The 24,341-nt window shown below is 38.0% G+C and overlaps 3 protein-coding genes across 3 annotated transcripts; 1 reads left to right on the forward strand and 2 right to left on the reverse strand.

Annotated features, from left to right (window-relative positions):
- Positions 1-578: 578 nt before the first annotated feature.
- LOC141846630 (cell division protein FtsZ homolog 2-1, chloroplastic-like) lies at positions 579-5,857 on the reverse strand. The gene is made up of 8 exons (XM_074734667.1): positions 5,727-5,857; positions 4,946-5,524; positions 3,223-3,522; positions 2,803-2,893; positions 1,971-2,095; positions 1,400-1,492; positions 1,075-1,137; positions 579-994 (listed from the first exon to the last, which is right to left on the reverse strand). Exons 1-8 carry the CDS (start codon positions 5,754-5,756, stop codon positions 869-871), a joined length of 1,407 nt encoding a protein of 468 aa, XP_074590768.1. The 5' UTR covers positions 5,757-5,857; the 3' UTR covers positions 579-868.
- Positions 5,858-7,657: 1,800 nt separating this feature from the next.
- LOC141846485 (GDSL esterase/lipase At5g03610-like) lies at positions 7,658-9,017 on the forward strand. The gene is made up of 4 exons (XM_074734525.1): positions 7,658-7,928; positions 8,078-8,358; positions 8,443-8,728; positions 8,806-9,017. The coding sequence occupies exons 1-4, from the start codon at positions 7,658-7,660 to the stop codon at positions 9,015-9,017; spliced, it is 1,050 nt and encodes a 349-aa protein (XP_074590626.1).
- An 11,964-nt stretch (positions 9,018-20,981) lies between these two features.
- On the reverse strand, positions 20,982-23,849 carry LOC141846229 (putative pre-mRNA-splicing factor ATP-dependent RNA helicase DEAH5). The gene is made up of 2 exons (XM_074734231.1): positions 21,949-23,849; positions 20,982-21,482 (listed from the first exon to the last, which is right to left on the reverse strand). The coding sequence occupies exons 1-2, from the start codon at positions 23,784-23,786 to the stop codon at positions 21,089-21,091; spliced, it is 2,232 nt and encodes a 743-aa protein (XP_074590332.1). The 5' UTR covers positions 23,787-23,849; the 3' UTR covers positions 20,982-21,088.
- Between the last annotated feature and the right edge of the window lie 492 nt (positions 23,850-24,341).

Here is a 24,341-nt window from a genome sequence, read left to right on the forward strand (position 1 = left end):
GTTGACAACTATAAGAGAGGATATTACTTTGGCTTTATCGAAATTCGATTCTTGTCTACTTCAGTAAATCTGTATCATAATAATCAATTCAACCATGTTTGAAAGTATTTAAATAGTAGTCTCAAATAAAATTCATCTTTTCCTTTTCTGAATCTCTCTTTTAACAGTTTGATAAATTTTGAACACAGCATGTTCAGGAAGTAATGGATTTTATTTTATTTTATTTTTACTTTAATGCGTCTTGGAAATACCATAGATGAATAATTCCTTAAAAATGTCTGCTTCTTTATTTCATTTCTTTTTCTGTTACATTTTGATGGAAACAAAATAGAGAAAAATATAAGGAATTATTTTTTTATAATCTATTCAATATATTTTCCCATAAACAAGATTATCTCAATCATTTTATTTCATTTTTGATCACTCAAACCCATCAAATAAACAAACCTTCTCTTCTGGGGAAAAGAAAGGGCTCTTTCTTGAATCTGTTGAATCACTCAAGCTGAGCTCAATCAGAGTCGAAAAGTTCAAAGTTAAAAAGAGATAAAAGCAATACAAATTAAACAAGTTCTTCGTCGTGAACTTTGCCAAACGAGTTTAGCTCTCTAATGTTCAAACTTGTTTATTTTACAAATTTCAGTTATCGCGAGGATCTATCGAGCAAAACACAATGTATTATCACTTGGCTAGTCTCCTAGTAACTAGCCAGCATATCGTCCATAACCTACAGTAAAGAACATATACAAAACAAGCCTACAAGCGATTCTATTTATCGAAAACAAGCGAAGAGGGCTGGAGATCTATAAGGATGAGAAAATTGGCAAAGGAAAGTAGCAGCTTTCAAAGTAAACAAAAACAGTTTGCAGGATCAAATCCTGGGAAAGCGAGGCCGCCCTTTTCTCTTTAGGAACTCGGGGATCTCTACCATACTGCCCTCGCCGGAAGGCAATTTCTGTCTGCTTATTCCGAGATTATCTACGCCAATTTGTGTTCCCTAAAAAATCTTATGGACGTCAATTCACTATATAGATTAACTGAAAGTATCGTTTGGAACATTGACGAAAACACGGTTACCTGCATTCGAGTTTCACTTTCCTCCTGGCGTCTGAAACCAGTAGCAATCAGTGTTATGCTCACCTGATACAGAAATAAAATGGTTCTTGTTAACAGTTGTCTAAGCTCATTCGAACAATTCAAATATCATACTGACGATATTTGCAAGAAAAAGCAGGAAGGCATTTGCTCGGCACGTGTATACGGTAGTGAAATTTGGCAAGATTAAGCAGCCATTTAATAATATTAATTGACATATAATGAGAAACTGTATCGTACCGCAAACTTCTTATCTTTCATGCTAAGCGATTAAATCAGAAAATGTATAAGGACTTTATTGACTTACTTGGCCGCCAAGTGACTGGTCAATAACTGCGCCAAATATCAAATTTGCATTTGGATCTACAAGATCGTATATGACTTCTGCTGCAGCATTGACCTGAAGGGAAAAAAGATCAAACCAAACCACAATGAGAAGTTGATATCTTGAATGCATGAATGTCCTAAGGGTCTATATATGCAAAAGCCTTTCGCTCGTCTCCTCCAAAGTCCACACAAGATGTGGTTTTCAATGAACCAATATTATACGGATATTAAACTCTCGATCAAGTTAATAAAAAAAATTGACAGGACTAAGTAGAAAACATGACCTACCTTTAATATTGAAGAGAGGGGAAAAAACCCCTCACCAATTAAGGAGATGAAAACAGGTGAAATCTTTTATTGCCTCAGTTTCACGAGGAAGGAAGAATAAGAACTCATAAAAAAAACTCAAACAGGAGCATCCCTCCAATAAATGCCAAAAACAAATCATGTGATAAATTTCATCTAATCTTTCCTGACAAAAGCTTATAGATGCTAAAAAGTTAGCAATGTTCTTCCAAACAATTTAAATTGAAACAGCAAAATCTCAGTACCTCAAACAAGGTCAGGTCATTTCCTCCAGTAATGTTCCAGACAATGCCAGTTGCGCGTTCAATTCCAATGTCAAGCAATGGTGATTGAATTGCATTTAGTGCAGCATCTCTTGCCCTTGTTTTTCCTACAAAATGATATCAGAGGGCTAAAAGGATGTCTCATTCATAATGCACCATAACTTAGCTCTCCAGTCTACTCCCCAAAAAAAAACTACTATTCACAGAGCTAGTCACAATTTTGAAAATGGCAGGTCTGCCAACACAGTGGACTATGCAACAAATAGCACAAACTGCAATTAGTATAGCAATAGACTGTTTTTCCCCTTTAGCAGCACAATCATATATGGCCATTGCTGATTGGCTAGAGCAAATAGACAAATAATGCATGCCTCTTGCACGTACAAGTGTGTAAATTTCAGAAAACAGTGCTAAACTAATAATCTGTCAGTATGTCTGCATAAGTACTTATAAACTCTGAAGTTAGCAAAGCCTTCGGAACTTCAGATATATTGAAATCAATTGCTTGTAGTGACACTCATTTACTTTAATCAACCTTGTTTTTAGTAGTAGATTCATAGTTATCCATCAAAAAGTGGCAGCAATGATTATGCCAAAGAAACCGTGCACAAAATATGCACATTCAACTAACAAAGGGACAACTGATCTAAATTTTCAGTGGCCATATTTGGAAAAGTATAGGTAAAAAGATTAGAGGATAAGCATATGAGACATGCCATGATAATTGTCTTCTTTGCTATCTTCCACTGAAATACCAAAAAAAATAAATGATGTTGTCTGCGTTCTGCACAGACATTAGTTACAGTGAAATTACCTGTAGCAGTACCAATACCCATTAAAGATGAACCTGCATCTGCCATAATTGTGCGCACATCAGCAAAATCAACATTGACAAGACCGGGAACCTGTGAATTTATGTTACGATAATAATCCAGTCAGAAACAATCATGTACTATTTCATGAGAAGGGAGCAAGAAGCAAAATTATGCAAAGTAGCCTCTGTGAGTTTTATAGCATCACAGTCTACTCAAGAAGACAAGGTTATAACCACTAATACATGTTTCATTAAGACAAGAAGAAAAACTTCCTTGTAAACAGTTTGAGATATCTGGCCAAGCAAACAATAGGCTTTTTGTACTTATGATGCAGAGAACTATGGAGGAACTTCTTGCTAAGATTAATGATTAATTCCAAACAATATAATGGTGAAATAAGGGTTCCCATGTTTGTTTACCGTGATTATATCAGAGATTCCACGAACACCTTGTCGAAGAATATCATCAGCCAAGTTAAATGCTTCAGTCACAGGAGTGTTGGGTGAAACAGCAGTCAATAATTTGTCATTTGGGATAATTATAAGAGTGTCAACATTGTTTCTCAAAGCTGCAATTCCTTCCTGTGCTTGAACTGTGCGCTTTCTTCCTTCAAATGAAAATGGGGTTGTAACTATACCCACAGTCAAGATGCCCATGGATTTAGCAATTCCAGCAATTACAGGAGCACCACCAGTTCCTGTCCCCCCACCCATTCCAGCCTGAAAAAGTTAATTTTCCAGTTAATAAAGAATTGCTCTTCCAACATAAGCCAATGAATATATCTTGATTTCCTAATTGTATAGCATTTCTAACATGCTACACAAGTTTCATTTGTTACATAGGTTTCTTCAGAAGACTGAATATATAATCAGAAGAATAAAGTAACATGCCTTTACATGCTCGAGCATCAACTTCAGGCTATCAAAAACTAGAAAACCAAAAACAAGTTGAGAAAAGAAACAATTTATGAATTTACAAGAAAAGCTGATTGAATAACTAGCTAGCAAAAAATCAAATTTTGATGGCATGAAGTATCTGCAGCAATCCATTAGGATAAAATGAGACAATTGATCCATTAACTTTGTTAAGTTATACCACTAGACCAAAATGCTTAATTCCAAGTTAGTACTACTTCAACCATTAAAGCATACAAATTCCATAGGCCCACTATAGTCCATGTCCCAAAATGCTTATGTCTTGCCATTGTTAACACCCAAATTCCATCTTGCAGCATACAATCATCCCTAGTTGCGGCATGTAATACTAAATGGTAACTCTGCCATCACAACATCCCCAGGATTAGTGAGCCTTAAGAAAAAGGTGCAAAAATATTCCTTCAATGATCTATTTTCCTTGTAGAGCTAAAGTTTGGTGTCATTAAGAAAAACTAGAAACAAACCACACAACTATTGCTTCATATGTCCATGAAAAAGCAAACTAAAAACTTAAATTAGGTTACCTACAATAAAATTAATGGGTCTAATTTCTTTATTAGTGATTACCTGCAAAGTTTAATTGAGAATGTAACCAGATATTTATCTTATTGTTCTAAGGATGATTTTTTTTTTCAAATCAATTTATTACCAGGACTTGTTAGGCAGTAGCCAAAAGTGTTGGTAGCCGGGAACTTATTCTCCATGGTTTGGAGAAATAAAAATAGAATGGGGCAACAACAGCAACTCAAAAAATATATGCAGTTAGAGAAGTTTTCTATGTGATATGTGTCGGTACATAATAAAATCGCACTTCTCCATACAATTTCTTTAAAAAATATTGATCGACTATTAGTTGCTTCATGGAGTGAAACCATTTCCTAACTATTTCGTTGGAACATGATTGGTAACTGAGTGTCTACCATGAACCCTAAATAAAGAGAAAAAAAATCATAGATCTATAAGGAACAAATATTCAAGGAGTTTTGACAATATATGATATTACATTAGATGGAAATTACATGAAACATACTGGGACTAGAATTGATGTTTTAGAGAGAAAAAAACAATAATAATATCAGCAACAGAAATATGTGGAGAAGAGAAAACATAATGTCCCCATCATAGATACAAACAACTGAAAATGAATTCCTGGCCTCTATCAACTAATTGAATATCAACCAATAATAAGGAATTAGGATGAACTTACTGTGACAAAAACCATGTCAGCACCAGAAAGTGCCACCTCGATTGACTCTTTACTTTCATTGGCAGCATTCATACCAATATCAGGGTTCCCGCCAGCTCCAAGTCCCCTAGTTAGCTCCTGACCAATTTGCAACCGGTTCTCAGGGAAGACAGGAGACATCCTCATCGCTTGCACATCTGTATTGACGATCCAAAATTCCACTCCTTTCATGGAACTCTCAATCATTCTATTGACCGCGTTGGAGCCTCCACCACCCACGCCGATAACCTTGATCTTAGCTTCGTTATAGTGGCTCTCCGCAACGGAGTCTCTAAAATTCTCAACGACGGCAGCACCTGCCTTCTCCATCGGACCATTAACATGCTCGCTCCTCTCTCCACGGAGCAGGGAAACTTCAGGATGCAGGCTCAAGAACGGATCTTTGTCGCGGTACGAACCGAAGCCGCTGGAGTTCGCAGAACATCTAAGACGATAGCTCGAAAGGTTCCTCATACCCAAGCGCCGATAGGAACCTTCTCCGGTGGTCATTCGGCTTGGCCATTTCCTGGAGGAGAGGGCTCCTCCTACAAGAACTGCCGACTACATGAGCAAAGAAAAACAAAAAAGGAAAACGATCAGGGTAGAGGAATGCGATTGTAGTGCTAAAATCGAACGAAAACTTCGGATTCTAGCAATGCCAATGCGCTTGAATAGTCAACAAACAAATTTAGGGACTCGATCCGGAGCGCCAAATCATGAAAAATCGGCCGAAAAGGAAAAAATCCAAAGATCGAAAGGGTACCTGCAAGATTTCAACAGCTCCCGGACGCATCTGAGAGGCGATGAGATTGGAAGAACGGAAGAGGGAGATGCAAAGATGGAGGAAGAAAGAGGGGGAGAAGAAGGGTATTGCAGTGAGGAGGATTTGGTCGAAGAACTCCGAAGCTGTTTTGACCTAAACTCCGCTACCAGAGTATAGCAATGATTGTGTGCCGTTTTAATACACATAACGGATCCGACTGTTATTTCAGTGACCGTGAAGTGACATGAACGGCTACCAAATCGCGATTTTTAATATATCATATATGATTATTTAAATATTCTTAAATATTATTATTATTTATCTAAATCTCGATCTATTTTATAATTATTAAAATTTAAAATTTTATCGTTCATTATATATAATTAAATAATGAAATGTGATATTCTTTTAATAAAAAATTCAAAGTGTACCATGAGTTCTTGATTTTTGTCCAAACATCTTATACACATAACGGACCCAACTGTTATTTCAGTGACCGTGACATGAACGGCTACCAAATCGCGATTTTTAATATATCATATATGATTCTTTAAATATTTTTAAATATTATTATTTTTTATTTAAATCTTAAATCGATTGAGTGGATTTTATAATTATTAAAATTTAAATTTTTTATCATTCTTATTCACATTATAATAATTATAAAAATTAAATAAATATTTAATTTTTGAGTGAACTTTCTTTTGAATATTAAAATATTTTCACCTTTTTATTTCTAAAAAGGAATTTTTAAAAAGGGCTTGTGAAATAAACACAAAATAGTTAAAAATTAAAATTTGATTATAAAAGTAATTTTTTTACTTATATAATTAGAACCTTGCATTTTCTACATATACAATTTTCATTTAATCACATTCTCAAGAATTTTAATTTAATCAACAAATTCAAAAACTTTCATAAAAAAAAAGTCTTTAAATATGCATACCAAGCATTTTCATCCCTTTAACACCAACAATAAGAAGATACACACTAGCATATTATGATAGTTTCGATACTTGTAGAAACATAGACGATGTCGATAGGAATGCAAACTACTAGCAATGTTGAATCATCACACTTGGATTAGTTGGGGTGCTCATAAAACCAAAGGAGCGCTCCAAAGGCCGAGCACTTTGAAAGTTGACGCGAGTTATCGATATGTCCGTTACCAACTTAGTCGATGATAAAAAATATCATCATGAACAACCACATCGAATTGTATGCCACACACCGGGGTTGCTCCCATGCTGCTCTATAGGATAGTGTGCGCTGTTGACATACCCGTTAGCCAACTTGGTAGACGACATAAAATGTCATCATGAACGACCATATCGAACCGTATGTCACGCACCGGGGGTTGCTCCCGTGCCGCTCTATAGGATGTGTGTGCCTGTCAACATGTCCGTTAGCCAACTTAGTCGATGATAAAAAAATGTCATCATAAACGCCATATTAAACCGTATGTCATGCACCGAGAGGTGCCCCCGTGCCACTCTATAGGATGTGTGCGCGTCGCATGTCCGTTAGCCAACTTGGTCGATGCTAGCTAATAGGTTAGCCAAGATGGCCAAGGCCATGATCAATATCCAAGAGTAATTTTGATACTAAATAATTCATTTAACCCTAAATGTTCCATGCATGATTATACACATACCACCTATATATATATCATACATCAATCGCGTAAACGATGAGCATATGATATTTCTGATATAACAGTCATAGATCGAATGAAACTCACGACCTGTCATTCACTATAATTAAACTATTCATGAGAGGCTGCTTTCTACCAAACCCTGATGCTCTTTTAGCCGGCCGGTAACATGAAAGCCATTTCATTAGTTTAATTAATTACGTTGGATTAAGATTACACATGCAATTAATTAATTAAGCTCCCTCTATTAATCCTCTTCTCCTCGATCGCTCTCCTCATGGCCTTCTCCATCGTCTTCCTCATCTTCTCTTCAGTGTTCCTCCTCCTCACGAGCAAGCTCCCTCTCGAGGCCGATGGCTGTGCTCAGCAGCAGCGCGGAAACCACTCAAAGTTGTTCGTCTTCGGCGACTCCTACGCCGACACCGGAAACTTGGGGCAGAGGTTGGGGAGAAACATCGCCCGTTCCTGGTTCCCTCCTTACGGAATGAGCTTCCCGCGGAAACCAACTGGTCGGTTCTCCGACGGCCGTGTGCTCACCGACTTTATTGGTCTGTCTATCTTTCACAATTCTTCTTCTTCTTCTTCTTTTTTTTTCTTCTTTCGATCTCGTTGAGCATGTTCTTCCTCTGTAGTCTGTACCAACTCGACTTCACTCTCTTGGCCTTATTCTGCTCTTTGTCACTGCGCGGCGTGGCAGCTTCTTCCATGCGAATCGGGTCGCCTGTACCGTACAGAATGAGGCGGGCGCCGGGCGCCGGCCGGCTCGCGTCCCACGGCATGAACTTCGCCGTCGCCGGTTCCGGCGTCTTCGACACCGGCAACTTCCAGCGGAACCTGGAGCTCCAGATCGACCAGTTCGAGTCGCAGATCGACGCCGGCGTCTTCTCCGGCTGCGACGTCAGGGCCTCCGCCGCGCTCGTCGCCGTCTCCGGCAACGACTACCTCCACCTCGCCCAGCGAGATCCGCACTACTTGCTCGTGAGTTTAATTGCTAGTTTAATCGTAATCGTGGTAAAATTTCTTCGGAACTTAATTAAAGTGAGTTTGTTTAATTAATTTCAGCATCTCGATCGGTTCATGAGCAGCCTGTTCGCGGAGCTGAAGCGGGACCTGAAGCGCCTCGAGCTCATCGGCGTCGCCAAGGTGATGGTCACCAACCTCCACCCCGTCGGGTGCACGCCCTACTACACCCGGCCGACGAATTACACTCGCTGCTCCGCCGATGTGTCCTCCGCCGTGGCGGAGCACAACCGCCGGCTAGGCGAGCTGATGTCCGAGTTGGGGAGCGGCGCCGCGTCCTTCCTTGGACTCGACGTCCACGGCGCCATCTCAAGCCTTCTTCTCCAAGGTGATCGATAATTAATATTCTTCGCCAACGCGCAAACTTCCTGTGGTTAATTTCTCCGATACGGTACTGATTAGCAGAGAAGTTTGGGCGGCCGCTGGCGCCGTGCTGCGAGAGCAGGGGCGAGGGGGGCAGCTGCGGGCAGGTGGACGAGGAGGGGAAGGAGGTTTACAGGGTGTGCGGGCAGCCGGAGGAGCACCTGTACTGGGACGCGGTGCACCCGACGCAGGCCGCGTGGGCGGCGGCGTTCGAGTTCCTCCGGTCGCCGGTGCAAAATTTCCTCCGCTTTTGAGCTGTGAAGGGGGTTTCCTCCAAAAAAACGATATTTGGGGGGTTATTTCTAAAGTTTCCAAATAATGCAAAACTCACAAAAACCCTAATGCTCAATCTAATTGGGAAAATTTTCAGTTGTTTATTTAGTAATGAAGCATGAATTATTTATCTTTTTAATTGTTTACTTATTATGAAATAATAGACGAGTGGATTTACAAATCCATTCGCGAATCATTTTTTTTATTCATCCAAATTAGGAGAGAGTGGAATCCTTTCTTTCTTAACATGTATCTTAGAACTAGAAAACGGATCAATATATGATGGGACATACTAATCTATCAGAAACCTATCATATAGTGGGGTGGAACAGACTGACCTACCAACTTGGTGGGTTAAAAAAATTTCAATCCAACTCAACTTAAGACGAATCATGGATTAGACGGGCCAACCTACATGCCTATAAAAAATAAAAATATATATAAAATATTAAAAATTTAAAGTTTGGATTGTAGTTTAAACGAGTCAAGTTAAATTTTTTTTGCATTACAGTTTAGAGGGATCAACCCACTAATTCATAAATTTTTCTCTTTTAATTTTAAATTTTAAAGAAAAAAATAAATTTTCTCAACCCGCGGGTTAACTCATGTGGGTCGTGGACTAGCCCATGTGGGTCGCGGACCTAGGCGGGTCGACCCCTGAACCCACCTTAAAATGGATTGATAAAATTTCAACCCAATCCGTTTAAATTGTTCGGCAAAATAGATCAACTCGATGAATCTAACTTAAATTGACGGCTCTACTCAGAGTAAACAGAGTATAAAATACTACTAAAAGTATCCAAAATTGATGATGTCTCGGCTCTATTTTCTTCTCCAAAATGTTTTTGTGAATGTAGTTTTTGTTTTCTTCAAATCGTTTATGATCATCGAGCATTGTCTCAATAGGTCAACAACGTATACAACTTTTTGATTTCTTTTTTAAATGTTTGTTAATGTTGTAGTTGTTCATTTTTTTTAATACAATTGCTATTTATTTTATTTATTGTTGATATAGGCAATTGCGACATTGTGAAAAAAAAGAGATTATATTGATTGATTTTTAGATGTCTTGGTAGAGTTTTTTTTTACTTTTTCATTTTAATTGTTTTTGAATAATTATATGTTAAGGAAATTAATGGTTTGTTTTATTAATTTTGTGAAATTGTTAGATTGTAATAGAAAATTTTTAATAATTTGTTGCTTTAATGATAAATCAAAAAAGACATGAGACAATCTTAAAGTACAAAATAAATACCCCGTGAGCACCGAGTGTAATTTTATTTTTAATTTTTTTTTATAATTTAGGAGTTAGGATATAATGTTTAGGATTCCGAATTCAAAATTTACGAATGATATCACTCCTCTATATATATATATACCCCGTGAGCACCTACTATAATTTTTTTTTACAATTTAGGAGTTAGGATATAATGTATAGTCGCATATTTTAAGGCACGCAGGATATCGCTCCTCTATATATATATATATATTTCCGAATGAATGTTCCAATCCATCAACCAAATCAAAAACAATAAAATTGTTAAATAACATAAAAAACCAACTAATGAATGACTGACGAATACACCATGAATCAAATAATGAATGAACTGAGGAACTACTTTTCGATCTAGTATCATAGCTACTCTGCGTCTGCGTCAGTGAGCCTGAACCTACAAAGTGGACAAGCATTGCTTCGAGTTAGCCACTCCCTCAAGCACTCATCGTGAAATATGTGATGACATGGCATCTCCAAAACATGAGTCGTTATGTCGAAGTCATTTAGACAGATTGAGCATGTGTCGGACTCTTCTGCAATCTTCACTCGGAGCCTCTCCACTACTACTGCAGGCGTCGGCGTGGGCCCTCTGATAGCCTCCTCGTCGTCGTCATCATCATCATCATCATCTTCTTCTTCTTCTTCTTCCTCCTCCTCCTCCTCATGCCCCTCGAAGAAATATCGTTGTGTCTCCGAAGGCACAAGGTAGCGAAGATGACCGACAGAATAAACGGAAGGAGTCATAAGGGGAATCTTAATAACAGAGAAGAACTTCATCGTGGATAACTCCATGATTGGAAAGCGATTGAGCACCACCTTGGTGTATCTACGGAAAGCTACACCAAGAAAAGCACGGTCAGCGATACGGATGTGAGCCGCTGCCACGTGGGAGAGCATCCACCTCGTCTCCATGTTCCAAGTGGTCTCGTCGGCAATGTTCTCACAGAGTTGGTCGATGGTGAAGTAGGTGCGCTCAACATCATGGGTGGAAGGAGAAATCGTCTGGAGGCAAAAGTAAAAAATCAGTTGGGGTGGGTCCACATCTTGCGAACGTCGTGTCACCACTTCCGCTTCCATGCTAAGAACATAGCCGCTTGCATCGGCTTCCCACCCAGGAATCGGAATGGGCATTGCACCGTTGACTGCTACGTTGCTCATCGAGTAAGTGTTGGTCGATGAATTGATGATTATGGAGGAAGGAAGAATTAAATGAGATGAATGACAAAATAGGTAAGGGGAGGACTTTTTTATATAACAAATATTCTGTTAGTTAGTTGCTAATAATTCTCCAATTAACTAACTTTTTTTTAAATTCTAAACAAATTAAGCTCTCGGCCATCCTAATTAATAATTTAAAAATTATTATTTTAAAATTTTTTTATATAACAAATCGAATTCTGTTAGTTAGCTACTAATAATTCTTCAATTAACTAACTTTTTCTTTTAAATACTAAACAAATGAAGCTCCCACCCATCCTAATTAATAATTTAATAATTATAATTTTAAATTTTTTTTTTAAAAAAAAAGTGTGATGGTTTTGTAAATTTATGATTTTCAAATGCATACGTTTAATATTAGTGGTTTACATTTATTTTTAAAATTAAACGTTTTAAAAGAACTAATTAATCAAGAATTAAAAAATATTAAATCTTAGTAAAAAATTAAATTCTTTTCAAAACTTAACAATTAAATTTTTTTTATAAATTATTGTATAGATAACTTTTAGAATACTACTGACAATACTTATTAGTATAATTTTAATACATTTTTAAAAAAATTAAAATTAATAAAATCTTATTTACATTCAAAACGATATCTTTAAAAAATTTAAAAAATAAATAATTTTATTAATTGACAAAAATTATTGTTAAAGCTTGAATATAAAATTTTAATTATTAATTTTACATCTCAAAAAATAAAAAATTAAATTTTACATAAAATGTATTTTTAAAATTAATATTTAATTAATTTTTAAAAAAATTATTAAAAAAATGTAAACTCATCGATGTTGATCCCTAAATCCGAATAAAAACGATGAGAGGTGCACGTTAAATTGATGACTAACATTAATTTTCAAGTAAATATTCAATGAATATTTAATTTTTTTTTAAAAAAATATTAAAACTCTATTTAAAAAAATAATATCAAGAGATTTGATCCGATATATTTCTTTCACCCTCTTGAGTTTTATCATGCTAAAAAAACATCCTTAATTCATAACCTCTATTAGTTAAAAAAAATTATTTAAAAAATTTAATTTTTTTTTGTTGCACAATATCATATGTGGATTTTAACATTTCTAATTTACTGAAGTACAACATCTTGTACTCTCTTGATCTTATCCATATTGTTCCCAGGGCAATGGGATCCATCCGGATTGTACGCAGCCGGTTTGACCTTGCCAAATTATTTAAAAAATTTAATTTTCTTAATTTTTGCACAATATCATATGTGGATTTTAACATTTCTAATTTACTGAAGTACAACTTCTATCATTTTTTTTTTATCTTATCCATATTACTAAAACTCATTAATAGACTTAGATGGATCAATTTAAGTCAAAACTTTATTTAGTAAATTCCTTTTATCAATTTCATTGTACTAAAAAATTCTTGATTCTATCCGTTTAGAAAAATCAGCCTACCAATATTCATGATTGTAACAGATATGCTTTAAATCAGTATAATATTCATGTATATAATTTTAATCAAATAAAAACTATGCCTTAAATCAGCATAATTTAATTTTTTTAACATAAAATAGTTATGAATGCTTTAAATTAAGATCGATCGAACATTATTTTAGATTCTTTATATTTAGATATATAAAAGCAAAGTAAACCGTTCTCTTTCAAATTGTATAAGTTTATGTTATATATATATATATATATATATCGTTCTGCTGGGCGTCTGTTCGTGGGCGACGCCTGGGCGACAGCTGAGCTGGACGTCCACGTCAGCGGCTCGCGTGCGATCGATCAGCGAGAAATAACCATTCGCGATTCGATTTCCTGCAGAAACCCTAACCTCTTCGCCGCCGCTCCTTTCTCTTCGCCTCTTCGCGTGCACGATCTCCTCCTTCCTCTTCGCTGCTCCTTTCTCTTCGCCTCTTCGCGTGCGAGAAACCCTAACCTCTCCACCTCTCTTCGCCTCTTCGCGTGCGCGATCTCCTCCTTCCTCTTCGCCGCCGCAGACTCTTCGCCTCTTCGCTGCAGAAGCCCTAACCTCTCCGCCTCTTCGCGATCTCCTCCTTCCTCTTCGCCGCCGCAGCCCTAAGCCTCCCTCCGCCGCAGCCCTAAGCCTCCCCTCCGCCGCTGCTCCTTTCTCTTCGCCGCCCCAGCCCTAAGCCTCCCCTCCGCCTCCTTTTTCTGCGCTGCCCTCTTCGCCGGCGCAAGTGATTCCCGGCTCTCTTCTCCCCTGCTTCGCCGCCGGCACTGCTCGCCGCCAGGAGCTGCTGGGTGCCTTTTGCTCGCCACCAGGATCTGCTTGCCGCCTCTTCGCCGCCAGGATCTGCATCCTGCTGCTCTCTCTTGCTCTCTGCTTCCCTGCGCCGCCGGCACTGCTCCCTCTCGACTAGGGTATAATTTAGGGTTTAACTTGCATTTCATTTAATTTAGGGTTTTTTACAGCATTTGATTTCAAATTCTGGTATGGTTTAGGATTGGCTTTCTTTTGCATTTAATTTATGGTGTAATGAAGTCTTTGTGATTGGAAAAATCTTTCTTACTAGTTGTTAAGTTTCAACAGGGAGTCCTAAATGTGATTGCTTAATTCTATTTGTAAGAATTTTAATAGGCATTTCAATTGTTCTAAAGCTTCTTGGTATTGGTACTAATCTTAATATATTGTGGTGACTATTTTAGGGACTTCCACATCAGTGAATCAATTAGTTGTAGTCAAAGAAGATTCATTATCTGGCCAGTTGCAGCAGAGGGGTTTTTAGGCCTTGCAAGGCTTGCTGTAAGCTTTCATTTGAAGGACGATCTCCATCTTGAACCAGCAGAGGTAAGCCATCTTATTACATTTTCAATAGTCAACATGTTTCTTTGCAATCCAATTTAGGAGGTTTATCACTTGGATTCTATTCGTCTCTCAGTTTATATGTTTTGTTTGTATGCCCTTTCTTTGTATGATTTGCAAATGCTGCTCAGCTGAATATCTTACTAAAACTGGGTGTTCATAGCATTTAATTAGGGATTTTTTCCTATTCCTTTGGTATGATTTAGGGTTTAAACTCTAGGTTTTTCAAGACTTTCCCATCACTCCCAAGTTGCCTCTTCTGCTCTATGATTTTGCCATATGACTTTTACTAATGGTACTTCTTTGTTTCATAATTTCTTAACTGCTCGATCTATTATCTGAATAGGTCGACTATCATAGCTTAGATCTTTGCGGATTTGCACCGTCTATGGCTCTATCACCTGGGTGGCATCTGGGATGTGCTTCTTCAGCATGTAGACATGAAACACATTGTGGATAGCTGACATCTCCTGAGGTAGCTCTAGCTCATAAGTACTTTACCAACTCTTCTAGTGATAAGGTATGATTCCACATATCTAGGACTTAGCTTGCCCTTTTTTTTCCAAAACGCATTACTCCCTTCATGGGAGCCACTCTAGGAATATTGAATCCCCAACCTCAAACTCTAATGGCCTACGTCGTGTATCAGCATAGCTCTTTTGTCGACTTTTAGCTGTTTCTATTTTCTTGCGGATCTGTTGTATGGCTACTGTGGTATCCTCAAGATAAACTTTGCTATTAGTTTGAATTGAGGTGACTCTCGTGCTAATAGAATCAACTGAAAAGCTTGTTGGATGGATAAGCTTGTTGAAGGCCGATTGAATTAACTAGAATGGGTTCAATTTACTAAACAAAATTTGAATCAATTGAAATCTTATCGAGTCTGCTATAGATGGCAGTCATTGATAGATAAGCTTATAATCTTATCGAGTCTACCTATCCCATGTTTGAAGCCCTAAATTCAACTTTTAGAAGCTGCCGAAGGAGACTGTGCCCCCAGAGCAAAAATGGCCGGAGGGGTTACCTTTGGGGAGAAGACTGTGCCGGAGGAGACTGTGTCGGAGGAGACTGTGCCGGAGCAAAAATGGCGCGAGGAGATTTCGCTGGAGAAGACTTTGCCGCGAGGATCTGCCGGAGCGACCGAGGGAGCGCACCGGAGGGAGAGGCAGAGGGAGAGCGCCGGAGGGAGAGGGAGGGAGAGGCAGAGGGAGAGAGCCGGAGGGAGCGCACCGGAGGGAGAGCCGGAGGGAGATCCGAAGGTACTGCGATTTCGCCGAGAGATAGAACGTCGGACGGAGATCGCAGAGGGAGAACGCGCGGAGAAGAAAAAATCGGGGTCGGATCCAACCCTAAATCGCGATTATAGCGACGGAAGAAAATTTTCGTCACTAATTAGCGACAGATATTTTCTTCCGTCGCTAGGCAACTTGGATTAGCGACGGATAATTGATTCCGTCGCTATAATTAGCGATGGAATTAAAATATCCGTCGCTAATTAGTGACGGATATTTTAATTCTGTCACTAATTAACGACGGAATCAATTATCCGTCACAGATTATATCATTAGCGCTAATTATAGAATTAAATTCCGTCGCTATTTCATGGTTTTTTTGTTGTGCTAGTAGAAGATCAGGAATCTAGGGTTATATATATATATATATATATATATATATATATATATATATATATATATATATATATATATATATATATATAATATTAATTGAATTCTTTAATTTGTTCGATTTTGGTTTTAAAAGTCTAAAGTTAAAGCGATTAAACTAAACTTATCAATCGACTGCTATATTATTAACAGTCGATTGATAAATACATAACAATCGATTGCTATGCTTGATGAACTTCCATTCTTTGCATACATTGGAGAGCAAGGAGAAATTTCAAATTCATGATCTCTATCACTCTTCGCCTGTCGGTGGGATCTAGGGTTTTTTCATAGAAACTTGCATCCCATCTCGTGGGATATCGAAGATTACTAGATTAGGCCAAACCAACTATATTTGAAAGTTTAGTTCGATTAATTTAGAAGTTCATGAAAAATAGTTTATTCGATTTAATCGGTTTGATCTTGATTTTAAAACTCCAAATTCGATTAAACCGACTGAACTGAACATATCAATGGACTACTATATTATTAGCAATCGATTGATAAATACATAATAATCAATTGCTATGCTCAATGAGATTTCATTCTTTGCAAACATTGGAGAGCATACGAGAAGTATTCCATCCCCTTCAGATTCATAGTTTTCATGACCTCTCCGTCCGTCAATGGAACCTAGCGTTTTTTATAGAAACTTGCTTACAATCTCATTGGAGATTGGAGAAGATGAGAATGAGTGGAGAGGACGGAATCTAACGCTCTGTTTGGATGGGGTGAGAGGAGGTTCATTAACGGAAGGGGAAGGAAATAAAAGGGAGAGGAAGGGAAGTAATTATATTTTCTATGTTTGGGAGGAAAGGAAGGTTCATTAACGTAATATATGTTACTTTGTTTGGGAGGAAAAGAAAGAGAATGAAGGTTAAATATATAAGATTACAAAAATATCCATACTTCTTAAAATAAATATATATATGAAAAAAAATATGTATAGCTCATTAAATCTATGGATGTAAAATTTTTCTTGTTAAAATCATCTTGTGAGATCAACTACAAATAATATTTATGACTTAAATAAATAAAAATTTTAAAGAAATAATTAGTAGATATACAATAAATATGCGAAATACAGAATTTGTATATTTTAGTACGACAAAGGATAACTCAATATTTTTACATATATTTCTATAAAAATTTATTGATGTAAAAATCTACAACGAAGGTCGACGTCGAGGAGTGCAAGCAATGAGATCCTGTGACGGTTGCGTTATGTGATGAAGAGCGACGGTGCAAAACCTAATAGATGAGTTATTTTAATAATTAATATTTTAACATAAGGATAAAATTGAAATAAATATTTTTTAAGTTTTCCTTTCCCTTCCTTACATCCCGATTTGGAGTGTAAAGAATTATGTCAATTCATGGACATGTAAGGGGAAAGCTTACCTTTCTTTCCCCTTCCCCTCCTTAGCTTGTTTGGGAGGAGGTGAGAGAAGGGGAAGGAAGGGTAAATAAGGGGAAGGGAATTTGTAACCTTGTTTGTAAAGAAGTGAGGGAAGGGAAGAGAAGGGGAAGGAAGGGTAAGCTTTCCCCTTGCATGCCCATAAATAGACATAATTCCTTACACTCCGATTTGGGGTGTAAGGAAGGGGAAGGAAATGTTAAAACATATTTATTCCAATTTTACCCTTATATTAAAATATTAATTATTAAAATAACTTATCTATTAGATTTTTGCACTATTGCTCCTCGTCACATAACGCAGTCGTCACAGGATCTCATCACTCGCACTCCTCAATGTCGACCTTCGTCGTAAATTTTTACATCAGTAAATTTTTATAAAAATATATATAAAAATATTGATTTATCTTTTATCGTACCAAAGTGTACAAATTTTGAATTTCGTATATTTTTTATATATCTACTTATTATTTTTAAAATTTTTTATTTATTTAAGTTGTAAATATTAATTTTTGTTAATCTTATGAGCTATATATATTTTTTCACATAAAGTATTTTTGTAATTTTATATATTTAGTTTATAATTTCGATTGACGAACTCATTGAACGAATAGTTATAAGACATTAAATAAAATAAAATATCTAACGAACAATTATTTCTAAATTATTGTAGATCTATTTTAACAAGTAAGGATATTTTTGTAATTTTATATATTTAACCTTCATTTCCTTCCCCTTCCTCCCAAACAAGGTAGCACATGTTACGTTAATGAACCTTCCCTTCCTCCCAAACAAGAAAAATATAAATACTTCTCTTCCCTTTCCTTTCCCTCCCTTCCCCTTCCTTCCCCTTCCGTTAATGAACCTTCCCTCACCCCATCCAAACAGAGTGTAACTCACTCCATCCCAAATAAGGATCAAGATTCTCTTTCCCCTTCCTTATCCTTCTCTCCCTTTCCCTCACCTCCTCCCAAACAAATTGTAAGGGGGCGTTTGGGTTGGTCTTTTTTTGTTTTCATTTTCTTATATTTTAGAAATTGTTGTTTGATTTGTGTTATCAATCTAATTCTCTAGAAAATGAGAAGTCATTTTCTAAGAAAATAGAAAATGACAAAATATCATTTTTTATAGAGAATGAAAACTACCGTTGGCAAATAGAAAACGCGAAAATGCGACTACAGTAATGCCGTACGCCTCTAAATTTCTCTCCGACGTTGCAATCTCCCGACTTAAGGGTTACCATTTCGACCCCAACAACTTAAGCATCTTCGCCTCAGCCTCCACGAACCCGACACCTCCTATAGGAACCGCGGCGCCGACGCAAAAAACCAGGCCTTTTTTCTATTTCTCATAGAGTGAAAGGAAAGGAGCGACCTTTGGGTTTAGGGGTCGAAGACACCTTCAGCCTCGGAAGTGATGGAGTTTTCTCCTCCGAGTTAAAGCCGAGGATCAGAGAGGTAAAACGGGCAGCGGCGAAGGGGAGTCAGCGGCTGAGGGGTTGGCACTGAGGAAAACTTCAATGTTTCTCTGCTCCTACTAAACAATCGGACGAAATGGGCGTCTTCCTTCCTCCTTACTGTCGTCGGATCCCGATCCCTTGCTTGTGGTGAAACCCTAGCTATGGGATCCTTGAATTGAAGCAAAAGTTGCAATTAGAATTAACAAAAGTGAACTGATGGAGGTTGAAAGGGAAAAAAAACTGCATTTTATGCCATCTAGATACTCGTATCTGGTGTATTTCCTCCCTAACTAAAATATCTGGTTTTACAGTTGGGATTACTGCTATGGACCTATTTCTCAGTCGTTTTCACTGACCCAGAAGCCAAATCTAGATAAGGAGATTTGAGAAACTGCTCTATTAATTGGCATGGAACAACCAGGACTTACAAACTCAGAAAATCCGGCAATAAGATACTGCAGGAAGTGCAATCGGTTGAAGCCACCTGGCTGCCATCACTGTTCTGTTTGTAAGACCATTGATCTTATGTTTAGTTATATGTCAAGTACAGTGAATCATTCTATAATGGGTTTACTTATGTCTGCCCTTATTGTTTGATATTAATTCTTATGTTAGGTGGGAGATGTGTACTTAAGATGGATCACCATTGTGTGTGGGTTCTAAACTGCGTTGGATCTTTAAACTATAAGTTCTTTCTTCTTTTTCTGGTAGGTTTCTACATTCCTTTTTCTTCTTCAACTGTGGTTGGATATCTGTTATTCTTATTGAACAATTGCTGATGTAAGTCATAGATTTACAGGTTTTCTATATACTATTTCATCTAGATAAATACGTAGAAATTCTTTCTCAAATTTAAAAGTTACTCCTCAACACCAAGGTCACACCTTATCACTTGTTCCATGAATCCAAGCGGCCGGCACTAAGAGATATCCGAGTAGTAGAGAGAAGCTTGAACAAATTTGAGAATTCAATAACTAGAATCTAATCCTAGAATCGTTACGAGATAGTAACAAATCCTTTTTTACTAGTCTTGTTCTTGAAAGAATGGGAACAAGGAATGAAGCATCCAAGGAAGAGGATTGAAATGTAGGAATTCATCCGTCGACGCAAACAATGTGTTAGTGAGATAGAAGTCTTCGTGGTTGTGTCTCAAAAATAGACTGTTTGATTCGATTTGCTTGGTATTTTGTTCCTTGAATGTTTTATTTATAATTTTTCATATTAACAAACCAAATTTATTTTTAGTTTTCTTTTTTAGAAAATAAAAAATAGTATATCATATCAAATGTATTTTTTATTTTTTAAAAATTAGATCAGAAAATAAAAAAAATAGAAATAAAAATAAAAAAAATCAAACCAAACGCCTCTATTATTTTTTTTTTACAGGAACTCATGTCATATCTCATGAGAGACCAATCTAATTGAATTTGAAGGTTCAATTTGGTTAATTGAAAAGTTCATTTTCAAAAAAAAAAAGTTAATTGGGTTTAATGGATTCGATCTTGGTTTTAAAAGTCCAAAATTGATTTTAAAAGGTCTAAAATTTATTAAACCGACTGAATTGAACATAGTCAATTGCTATTTTATTATAGTCGATTGATGAATACATAACAATTGATTCCTATGCTCGTTGAGATTCCATTCTTTGCATATATGGGAAAAAATGAAAAAGTATTACGGCGCTAATAACATAGAAGCTTATTTTTTAAAAAAAAATTCAATTAATTTGATTTAATTAATTCGATCTTGATTTTATAAATTTAAATTCGGTTAAACTGAATTTATGAATCAATTGCTATGTTATTAGCATTTAAATGAGATGGATACTGAGGTTCCTCTGTCTGGTAGACACTAAGACAGAATGGTATTATCTCAATTCTACACAACTTTTTTTTTTCTGATGGCTGTCACTGTCTTAGATTTCACTACTCTTGCCGTCGCACAAGATTGGGCATGATCTGAATCTTCTTCCCAAGGTCAGGAAGAGAATGAAGATAACCTAAACAATATGCAAGAAAAGTGGTGGTTTTCTGGAGCATAATAGTCAAATATATGTAGCTTTAACCAATCAGTCCATAGCTACTGATTCACTAAATACAGAACAGCCAAAGAAGATTTTAAAAAAAAAAAAAGGCTAAAACTTCAACTCCATAGCTCACATTACAAAATGTAACCAAAGAATATCTAAAACTGGAAGACAAGGCCATAGAAATTGTCTCAAGCTCGGCGCTTGCTCAAACGCCATGAGTTAGACTTGTGATATCGGTCTAAGAACAGTTCCATACACTCCTGCCGCTTCCGTTTATTCATCTTGGTTCGATTTGAAGTCTTGTAAAATCTGGGAGCTAGTTCCACCAACCACTTCGGGTCGATGACTGTAACTTCCCTCATGTATTCCTTGGTCGTCATGACTAGCTCATGATAGATCACCCAGTCTGGTTGCCTTTGAAATAGAGCACTGCCGGGGTGGATGTACACAGGTTGGTTTTCGACTAGCGTCCTGTAGCCTTCTTCGGGGTCCTTCTTTGCTGCGTGAAAGAAGAAACCTGCCGTGATCGCCTTCTTTATCTTTGTGAAATTTTTTCCAGAGCTAACGACATGCAGCTTGTATCTGAAATGTGAGGTAAATTATCAGTTAAAGTCTGGCAACGACAAGCAACATCAAGCTGAGAACAATATGACAACAGTTTGACAAGGCCTATAGATCTCAAATGACTGTTTGCATAGACTATTCAGACCCTAACTGGTAGATGATTGTGAGTTGCAAACTTAAATCAAACTGTAGTTTTTCACATATATTTAGTGAAGACCTCCTAACAAATCATTTGCAAATTGCAAAAGAGCTGATTCACCAAGGAAAACAATGTAAACTAAGGCTTTTACTCTTCTCACATGGAATTCAATATAAAAGATCAGCAGATTCTTCTCTCAAAAAGATCTAGATTTCTCTACTTCTCTATGAATATAATGGTAGTAGTAAAAAACAATGAAAACTAGACATTTAGTGGTTGATTAGCAAAGAATGTGATAGAAATGGCAAACAAGTCTGTTAGATAATGAATGAATGAATGACATACCTGTCCATGATAGTAAGAAGCTGTTTCCTCACATCCTGAGCTCTCCTAAGCGAACGGGACTGCACAAAATTGTCAAAGCACCAAAGTCTTGAAAAGTTTTTAGCTTTCCACGCCTCGTATACAGCAAGCAGTGTAAAGTGATCCCCTTCTGGCTGAAAGAATTTTGCTCTTTTTTGATCTGCCTGGGCTTGTTTCTCTCTCGGTCTGTAGAAAATGTCCCCAGTCGTAATCATTGCTATAATAGTTAAAATTTCATCACTGCATCCGAGGCCCACACTAGCGAGAAGCATTTTTGATAAAGGAGGATCCAATGGGAACTCAGCCATTTTTCTACCCAATTTTGTCAGCAGCCCTTCCTCATCGAGAGCTCCGAGACTATAGAGTTGTTCCATCGCAGAAATGAGGGCCTGAGGTGATGGAGGATCCATGAAATCGAAGGATAGAAAGTCATTTATACCCATAGCCTTCATATTAAGAGTTGTCATGCCAAGATTGATCCTCTGGATTTCTGGAATCGTCGTCGGAGACATTTCGTTGCGGTAAGCACTCTCTGTGTACAGTCGGAAACATCTACCAGGACCAGTACGCCCAGCACGGCCAGCTCGCTGCTTTGCTGATGCTTGTGAGATGGGTGTGATAACTAGTGAATCAAGCCCCAGCTTCGGGTTGTAGACATTTTGTTTAGCAAAGCCAGGATCGACGACATAGTAAATACCATCGATGGTCAAGGAAGCTTCTGCAATGTTGGTAGCCACCACCACCTTCCGCTTCCCGGGAGGAGCAGGTTCAAAAATTCTGGACTGCATTTCACTGGGAAGCGCACTGTATACCGGCAAGATTATCAACTCAGGCACATTTTTTCCTAACCCTTTCATTCTCTCATACAGAGATTGGCAAGCATGATCAATCTCTTCTTGGCCAGTCAAGAAGAGAAGTATGTCTCCTTCAGGTTCCATCAAGTGTATCTGCAAAACAGTGATTAGTGCTGCATCCAAATAATCAGTTTCCGGTTGCTTAGCATAAAGTATCTCCACTGGGAAAGTTCTACCTGGAATGGTGAAAATGTTGCAGTTGAAGAAGTAGCCAGAGAATTTCTCTGCATCCAGCGTAGCAGATGTCACAATCAACCGAAGGTCTGGTCTTCGCTTCACGAGCTGCTTTAGCAATCCAAAGAGCACATCAGTATGGATCGTCCTTTCGTGAGCTTCATCCAACATGATTACTGAGTACTGCGAGAGAGTTTCATCAACAAAAATCTCTCGGAGAAGCATACCATCTGTCATGTATTTGATCACAGTCTTAGGACCAGTGCAACCTTCAAACCTGATAGCATAACCGACCTCCTCGCCCAGACGGCAACCAAATTCTTCAGCCACCCGCTTTGCCACAGACCTTGCTGCCACCCTTCGAGGTTGTGTGCACCCAATTTTCCCTCTCGTTGTGTATCCTGCCTCAGCGAGATACTGAGTCACCTGTGTTGTCTTCCCTGAGCCGGTCTCACCGATCACAACAAGAACTTGATTGTCTTGCACAGCTTGAACCAACTCCTTCTTCAATTTATAAATAGGAAGACTCTGTCTTTGTTCCTGAATTGACAACTTTGATCTCTGCCCCAGCGTTACAGTTCTTCCATAAGCATCTTTCTTCCACTCCGGCATCTCTTCTGGCATTGGATCTTCCCAGGGACGATTGAGATCTTTAGGAATTGAATCTAGCATCGTCCTCTGCTGCTGCTCCCTTAACTCCCTTCTCTCCTTGATGAGGGCTGACTGCAGTGCAGCAGCCCTGCCCAAAGATCCCTTTGTGTTCTTGAAAATTTTGACAGGTGATGTATCCATTGAATAACGGGTCTGCCCTTGCAAGAAGGCCGGTTCATACTCAGTGAGCTCAATCTCTATCTCCTCCTCCTCCTCAGCGCCCTCATCCTCCTCCTCAGAACCCTCTTCCAGATGCTGCTCCTCCTCCTTGCGCTCGGCGGCATCCTTCTCGATCTCCAAACCGCGGTCATCTGGGAGGGGAGAGGGAACCCTCTTCCAGATGCTGCTCCTTCTCCTTGCGCTCGACGGCATCCTTCTCGATCTCCAAACCGCGGTCATCTGGGAGGGAGAGAGCGGAGAGGGAGGATGATTTCTCGTCGTCGTCAGGAGTGCGGGAGGCCTGGATCATGGTATGAAGAGAACGTATCAGGTAGTCAGGTATAGCCTCAAAATCCTTTAGCTTACCTTCAAATTCATCAACAGTTTCAGAATGGCGACCTATCTCGACGATAAACTCTGCCACAATCTTGTCGCCGCAGCCCATGTGATATTCTAGTTCCTTGGATATGTTGGAGAGCAAAGAAAAGTCTTCCAGCTTCTTCTCCATCACCTCCCGCCGGCGGAATCCTAGGACGG

The sequence above is a fragment of the Curcuma longa genome, chromosome 15 (genome assembly GCF_044706935.1).
Source record: "Curcuma longa cultivar G26 ecotype Majalengka, Jawa Barat chromosome 15, ITB_CL_G26_1.1, whole genome shotgun sequence".
Classification (NCBI taxonomy): Eukaryota; Viridiplantae; Streptophyta; class Magnoliopsida; order Zingiberales; family Zingiberaceae; genus Curcuma; species Curcuma longa.

What these genes read in the sequence shown, in the direction of transcription:
- LOC141846630 (XM_074734667.1), bottom strand. Translation starts at nt 5,756, where the DNA reads ATGCGTCCGGGAGCTGTTGAAATCTTGCAG. An exon ending in ATGACCTGACCTTGTTTGAG is followed by an intron (nt 1,493 to 1,970) that starts GTACTGAGATTT and finishes TTTTCCCTTCAG; the next exon opens with GTCAATGCTGCAGCAGAAGT. An exon ending in AAAGTGAAACTCGAATGCAG is followed by an intron (nt 995 to 1,074) that starts GTAACCGTGTTT and finishes AAGATTTTTTAG; the next exon opens with GGAACACAAATTGGCGTAGA.
- LOC141846485 (XM_074734525.1), top strand. Translation starts at nt 7,658, where the DNA reads ATGGCCTTCTCCATCGTCTTCCTCATCTTCTCTTCAGTGTTCCTCCTC. An exon ending in TGTGCTCACCGACTTTATTG is followed by an intron (nt 7,929 to 8,077) that starts GTCTGTCTATCT and finishes GCGGCGTGGCAG; the next exon opens with CTTCTTCCATGCGAATCGGG. An exon ending in CTCAAGCCTTCTTCTCCAAG is followed by an intron (nt 8,729 to 8,805) that starts GTGATCGATAAT and finishes ACTGATTAGCAG; the next exon opens with AGAAGTTTGGGCGGCCGCTG.
- LOC141846229 (XM_074734231.1), bottom strand. Translation starts at nt 23,786, where the DNA reads ATGGATACATCACCTGTCAAAATTTTCAAGAACACAAAGGGATCTTTG. An exon ending in CTTCTTACTATCATGGACAG is followed by an intron (nt 21,483 to 21,948) that starts GTATGTCATTCA and finishes CTCACATTTCAG; the next exon opens with ATACAAGCTGCATGTCGTTA.